General features: G+C 36.3%; 1 protein-coding gene across 1 annotated transcript in view; it reads left to right on the top strand.

The window, feature by feature from the left end:
• Positions 1-2,548: 2,548 nt before the first annotated feature.
• Positions 2,549-7,537, top strand: part of spi1b (Spi-1 proto-oncogene b) — a 7,567-nt gene continuing 2,578 nt past the window's right edge. Inside the window, exons 1-3 of the mRNA XM_034880366.1 lie at positions 2,549-2,942; positions 3,466-3,556; positions 4,854-5,050. Coding sequence (XP_034736257.1) covers positions 2,901-2,942; positions 3,466-3,556; positions 4,854-5,050 — 330 coding nt within the window. The 5' untranslated portion in view covers positions 2,549-2,900. The remainder of the gene's footprint in view (positions 2,943-3,465; positions 3,557-4,853; positions 5,051-7,537) is intronic.

Genomic DNA, 7,537 nt, shown 5'->3' with positions numbered 1-7,537 from the left:
TCGCTCACAATGTAATGCATTTTCTCAACTGACTCATTTTTTTAAGCTGTTGTGAAAGATGTATTGCATGTCTCAAATGAACTACTGCACACAATAATGGTATTATGCTTTTAAGAGTGTATGAGGGGTTTTGAGGTCAGAAACAAACATACAAAAGTACCACCTCAGTCCTGCTGTCTAACCTTTTATCAAACTCAGTCATGATTTTAAGAGTAAATATCATATCCAGTCCCACTAAATAATAACTTCTATTATTTCTAATTCAGTTTAGTTTTCACACTCCAGAAAGTCTTATAGACAGGTGCATCAGATCCTACACTGACTGTGACAGAACTCAAAAGAGCACCAAAACATTAATAAAATGAGTATAAGTGATCAAGAATGATTTTTATGTTTCTTTTCCAGATTAATTTTCACCGTAAGTATTTTGCATACATTTACACAAAAGACTGGAGAAGACATTTGATGTAACTCTTGCACTCATCGGATGGCTTTTCTGAAGCGTGTCTAAAGGGTTTCATATTCAAATGATAAGTAGTACATTTGCTCACGAACTGTACTTTAGTACAGTTTTGCAGTCTTGTACAGTTTTGGAGTCTTGTACTTAACTCAAGTGTTTACATTTCATGCGTCTTTTTACTTCTACACCACAACATTATTTTACACCCATTACATACAATACAAGGAATTTTACTTTGTCAACAGTTAATAGTTTAGGTTAAACACAGAATGTGTTTTGAACAGAAACTTTTCAGTTGTTTTGTTGCACAACATGAGCAAAAAGTCACCAGAAACAAAATGTAACTGACTTAACTTAACTGAAAATAGTTGTGATGAAAATAGTGCCTGGTACTGCAGCTCACTCTGTGTATTAATACTCTTGGAAAATGCTACTGTATATGTCATCAGTTTTGCTCAGCCAGCTGTGATGAAGATGGGGCCGGTCGAGGTTGCCCACAGTCTGTGTGGTTTTAACAGCTCCTCAAAAAGACACTCTGAGGATCGTGGACGTCCAGCCAACAAGAGTGTCATGTTGATCTACAAGAATGAAGACAGAATTTAAGTTTAGTCAAACAACAGGTAACATTGAATGTGCATGTGGAGATAAATGTTAGGTCTGACAGTACAACCATTTGTTAATACTTCCAACTATCTACTGCAGTCTTTCTGTGTGATTAATGTGAAGTATGAAAGCAGTATTTGAAAGAGGATTTGATCATGTTTTAATGTGTAGCTGATATCTCAGCACCTATTGGAATAAACACACTGACCTCGGTTAGTAGATTAACATAACCTCAGTATTTTTAATCTCACAGAAAGTAATATTTTCAGCGCATTGCCTTATCACATTGCTGCAGTCTTCCTCTTAAACAGGCAGTGCTAACAATACACACTTAGATTTGAGCTACACTGTTACTGTACTATTTAACAGTTATCTTGGCATCTGGGAAATGTGCAGTACCTTTAGTTGTTACAGTTGTTAAAACCAATATATTTAACTTTTATTTTGCCCTACTGCCTTATGAACATACAGTTGACCAAATGCCTAACCATAATATATTGCATGACAATTCCTTGCCAAACCAAAAAAAAACCAGACTAGTGGAGTTTTTGTAGCAGAGGGAATCAATTCCTCCCCAGGAGGTTGTTGATAAAAATAATCTCCATTTACCTCCAGCGTGGTTACAACACAGACACTGTACCTTCATCTTATCTACCAGCTGTGTGTTTGTGTGTGTGTGTGTGTGTGTCGACATTTCTCCTCGACAAACTCCTGTTTACGCCACCACGTCTTGGCCTTTTTGCTGCAGTGTAAACTTTCAGTCCGTCAGTTTCAGGTCTGCAGCAGAACCCGGCGTATGAGTGTTTACAGTCCAACACTCACACTTCACACTTAGTTTGCTAAAAGCTGAAAAAAAACTTCCATTGTCACAGTAAATCCTGTCTTTGTTGAGCTGTAAATTCTAGCAGATGTTTCAAATAAACAGGTTTTTTCTAGAATAATCTTAATGTTTATGGTGCTTTTTACTGACACGGTGTGTTAGTAAATTGATATGCTTACACACACAATGATCATAAAGCCTACAGTAGTGTATTACAGTAGTATACAGTAATATATTATACATTAAGGGAACATAGTCAGTTTGTTGAAAATATTGTTGAAATTGGTAACAATTTCACTTGAAACCCCTGACTTTAGCATGTATAAGCCAGTAGTGTAGTTATACACCGATATAAAGACATTTATAAGTGTTGATTAATACACAGTATTCATATCCTGCTTATAAATGGCAACAACCACAATTTTCACAGTGACGCTACTGTTGTTGAGACCATAGCATGCCATAATTGAACTGAAAAACATGTTAAAAGCAAAGGAAATGAAAGTCAACCAAACTCAATACATTAAACATTCAATGGTGCATTGCACCCTCTTTTTAAGACATTTTCTTTGCGGGGGAGAAACTGACAGTGATGAAAACCCCAGATGATGATTGGCTGCTAAGGGAGGGGACACTGCATAGACCCTGATAAATGTGAAGTTTCATGGTCTCCCCTGACAAATCATCAATGGCCAGGAACCTTCAGCAGACACACTCTATTGCTCCCACCCACCCACACACATTTTACAGAAGTCAAAAGTTCCTTTTTCACTTTACAGTCCAACAGCGGGCCATGTTTATTTAATTTTATTTGACACAGCTGAAGGCCTCCGAGAGTAGCTCAGGTCATAAGTGTGTGCTATACAATAAGAGAGAGGGACACATTTTTTGGTTTTTCGTTGAACGAGAGGAAATTTTGAAACATTGTGCAATGGTGCCGCAAAAGTTTTGAAAGGTTGTGAGAACGTTTTTGCTTGCAAAGCGCCTGAGAGTCGGTCCATTGGGGAAGAGGTCTCCATGTTGCATTCATACATAATGGAGAGCTATCTCATCCCGCCTGTAAGTATCATTTATTTTTTATTATTATGTAAACTCTCCGGAGACTTTCAAGCATCTAAAGCTTAAATTATGTCCTTGAGTAGTTTTCTTTTTATTCCTGTATTAACACATTTAATAATCAAGCGGATGGACTATGTGTTGTTTTCAAATCAAAAGACTTAATGTGAGTCTACTTCAATTTGAATACAGTACACATACTGTAAGAGTCTTTTATACTACTGGTGATACGAGAATGAAACTCAAGACGTCTTGAGAGTTTCAGAACAGCAGTGGGACAAAAAAAAAAGCCTTATTATAACACAGTTATTGCTAATCCTTAATCTGATTTACAAATGAAAACCTATTTAAACACAATGTGAAAATTTTGGATAAGTCAAATGATGTGTATTTTTTTTTCCTTTAAATGATTAAGTAAGTAATGATGTAATGTGCAATATCTGCATCATACACACTATCCAGTAAAAAGTCTTCCTTTTTACAAAATTTGGTGACTTAAAAATGTTTTAATCATTTGCTATTGCAGCACTCAGAAGAGATGTACGATCCTGAGATCTACAGACATCAGATTGCAGAATATTACAATCCATATGTCCTAGATGCAGATATCCAGGCAGGTAAGTTTTACTTCAAGAAGCATTTTTTCTCATGTGAACAGTGTTCCAATTGAAATATCAACTTGTTCTTTTAAATTACAGTGAGAGGTATTTAAAGGAAAATCATTTTAAAATGCAAATAAATGATGGGGATTGTGGGGGCTAAATCCACCAACATAAATCCTGTTTTTAACACAGTCCTTTCAATTTTCATTTATAAGAAGATGCTTTTTTGTTATCTAATCTTAATCTTCAGATGAATCACCATGAACTGGTGTGGCAACACTATCTTTGTGTGCTGTCTTTTCGGTGCATTGTACATTAAAAGCCTGCTGTGTGTGCAGCTGGAGTGCACCACATAGGGTGTATGGAACACAGGAAACAGATGCCATTTCTTTCGGCCGCTACAACTTACAGACATAGAACAAACTTTTGCCCCATGGGGTTTTGTTGATACAAGAAAGGTGCTTTACTTTCCCTTATAATCAACTGTTTTGAATACTGCACCAAAACAATCTAAATAGGGTTTTTCTGACCTTAAAGCAAAAAAAAGACTCCAACTAAAAAAGCGGCAGTTCACATTGTGATAAAAATAACTCATGTCTTTAATCTAAATATTTCATGTCTATATCTGATATTGTAAAATAAATACAAATTAAAACACTAAATACACTGATATACAAAGCCGTGTTACAGTGGATGTGTGACATGGCTTTATTATCTAGCTTTATTTATTATTTTTAAGAATATACAAGAGTTTCAGTAGTTTCCATATGAAATATGTATTATTTGGCTCTCTTTTTTCGCCATAGTTGAACTGAGAAAACAGTATATTTATCTTGTTTAATGATTTTATGGTTAACAAATAGAGAAAAGAATAGAACGTGTAAAAGAGTGCAAATTCAATGTCAACGGCTGTGGCAACACTGCCAGTGAGGCATCAAACAGGAAAGAGCTTCTTGCTGAATTCTCTATTATTTTCTTCATTTCACCCGGTTTATGCAAAGTCAAGCACTATGAGTAAGCAGCTCATCAAGTCCAGTTGCTTTTGACTTAGTTGTTTTAGATATCTTATGACAAAGATGAGTTTGAACAGACATAGAGTCTAGCTTTTTTCATGAGTCATCTCTAACTGTTTAAACATGTATTTACGTGATACCAAATTATTTTAAAGGTATTTTCATGTCTTTATATGAAGCTGTGTGTTCTACATGACCTTGCTGTGGTTCATTTATTTTCCTTTTAACGGAAGAGTAATGATAACAGAAACAACAAAAAGCTGTGGTCATTATGCTGTTTCTCACCTCTCTCTCTTAAGATCACTGGGACTACCACCCTCACCCTCACGTACACCCTGTAGAGTTTGAAAATCTGCAAGAGGCCAACTTCACAGAGCTGCAGAGTGTGCAGGCTCTCCATGCGCCCAGCCTCATTCGACATGACACCATACGATACGACGCAGAAAATCTGCTTGATCCAAATCTTGGGGCACATCCACATGTGTTACAGCAACCAGTAAGTCATTCTTTCACCCAACAAAAGCACAAATTAAAGGAATTAACAGAAATACAGTGCACCCTAGGTGCGTGTAGCTTCACACAACAAATACAGACTCAAACATACATAAACCAAATGTTTTTGAATTGAATTAAAATGCAAAAAAACTAATATGTACTGTAGTCAGGTGCTTTGATGCAATGACTATAATCCCTTATTGTTCAAGTGATAATGACTAAAGCAAGGTTTTCCTTATCACAGCATAGTACTTATTCCACTAAAGGAAATATTGGACATATTCTACAGAGGTATCATGACCTTCAAACACACCTGTAAATCTCCAAATATCCTTCTAGCTCACTGCAGCCGTCTTTGAACTCAACATAACTCACAGTAGGTTTTCAAATCAAAGAGAACAATTCAGAGAATCTAAGGCCTTTTAGGGTCCTGTAAAAAAAATAATCAGGAAGTGACTCTTTGAGTTACAAGAAAAACTCAATTTTAGGGTTTTTCATTTCTTTTTTGTTTTATTTGAGTTTAAAAAGGACATTTATTTGGAATAATCTGAGGGCTAACTTAAGCTCCCTCAGTGTCAAAGCTGCACGCTCCACCTCTCCAGTTGTGAACCAGTCAACCAGAACAAAGATAGCTGGTTTTGGACTGTATTAAAGTGCAGTATCTTTAACCAAGTCAACATTTTCAAATTTAAAACCTCTTCACTTCCACTTATAATTTGTTTGGTCCAATATTACAAGCTCTTGTTGTGCAGATATGCAGCGGTGAACAAGGAAAAAGGCACATTTATTTATATAAAACAACTAACACTTAAAGCAATTCCAAGTTGCTTTACATGCATCTAAAAGAATGAACATGGACTTCAAAATGGTGTATTTAAAAAAAATGTACAATACTAATTCACTGTTTACATTTTTTCTTCTTTTATTATTATTTATTTTAAATTTAGTCAAGATTACAGGCTATATGTGCCAAACACGTCCGGCCGAACGCACCTTAAATGTCTTCATGTGAGGTCACAGCAAGGCAAAAGGGATCATAGGTTTAAATATTTCACACTGTCTCATGTAGCATCACTAAAGGGCTGAAACAAGCTGATACACTACATGTAAAATAGTTGAAAAACATAAACAAACATAAAGTATGTTCCGTATGACAAAATATCTTTAGCAGTACTCACACATGTTGTTTCCAGGAGTATATGATTTTCACTTTAATAATTGCATTTTTTATCATGTATTTTTCTCATGTGCATCTAGCACTACTATTAATATGTATGTGTACTGTACATACAGTATGTGAAGCTGCTATTTTTACAACATGAGGAAAATGTGTTTGTGTGTGCAAAATAAAAAAGGTGTTAATGCATTCATAACAACAAAGCTCCATTTGTAAAAATTCTGCATTCAAAACGGTACTTAGTACCAGCACCAGGAGTGTAATTATAGACAGTGTGTGTGTGTGTGTGTGTGTGCGTGTGTGTGTGGTGTGTTTGTGTGTGTGTGTGTGTGTGTGTGTGTGTGTGTGTGTTGGTGGTGGTGGTGGGGGGGTGTCAATGTTTCCCCCCTGAAATTAATAATTTTTTTCATATTCAGCTGTGCAATGATGAATGCTTGGTGATATGCATGTTGATGTTGTCTAATGTCAAGTCTCTTTTTGATCATGTGATAAGACTATACAACAAATGGTTAGTTTAGGCTCAAAATCTGTCAATACTGACTCAGAGAGTTGAACGCCTAATGGTGTGTTGATTTCCTAACTAGTACCCAGTGTTGTAGTCAAGTCGCCAACTGTCCCCAGTGTTTTAGTCCAAGTCCAAGTCCATGACACCAAAGAAGAGTCTTAGTCGAGTCCGAGCTGAGTCAACTTTACCTGAGTTTGAAGTCGAATCATGAGTCCACAGAATAGCAACTTGAGTCGGACTCGAGTGCTTTGAAATGAAACATAAGTTAAAGCTATAGTGCGTTGTTTCTGTCGCCATCATGAGGAAATTTAAATAATGACAACAAACTTATCCACCTGACGCAAGCCTTCTGTGATCACCAGTTGCTACTAACTCAAGGAGGAAACGGTGGATTAAAATGAGTCGTGGGACGGCAACATTTTCTAAGTAATGACACGTTGTTGTCATTACTTAGAATTCCTCAAGGGGAAGACAGAAACTATGCACCTTGGCTTTAAGCAACAATTGATCACTCTTTATCTGCTCAGTCCTAGCCTTTTTCATTACATCTTTTTGCTCTATTTTCCAGGTCAGCTTCGAAAATGTCCAAACTCTTTTGCAGTAATTGCACAACTAAACAAGTACTGATTCAATATTTAACATTGTCATACAGTATGGAAAATTGTATTTTTTTCCAAAACCTTGGAGCAACATGAAGGGACTTATGATCGACACCCTAAGTTAAACTATAGACCAGGGGTCATCAACTATATTTGTCAGAGGGCCAGAATTTTACCAGACAGTCTCCTTGGGGGCCGGACCCTTAA

Source organism: Etheostoma cragini, chromosome 1 (genome assembly GCF_013103735.1).
Source record: "Etheostoma cragini isolate CJK2018 chromosome 1, CSU_Ecrag_1.0, whole genome shotgun sequence".
Lineage (NCBI taxonomy): Eukaryota > Metazoa > Chordata > Actinopteri > Perciformes > Percidae > Etheostoma > Etheostoma cragini.
This window is presented reverse-complemented; position numbering and strand designations above follow the sequence as displayed.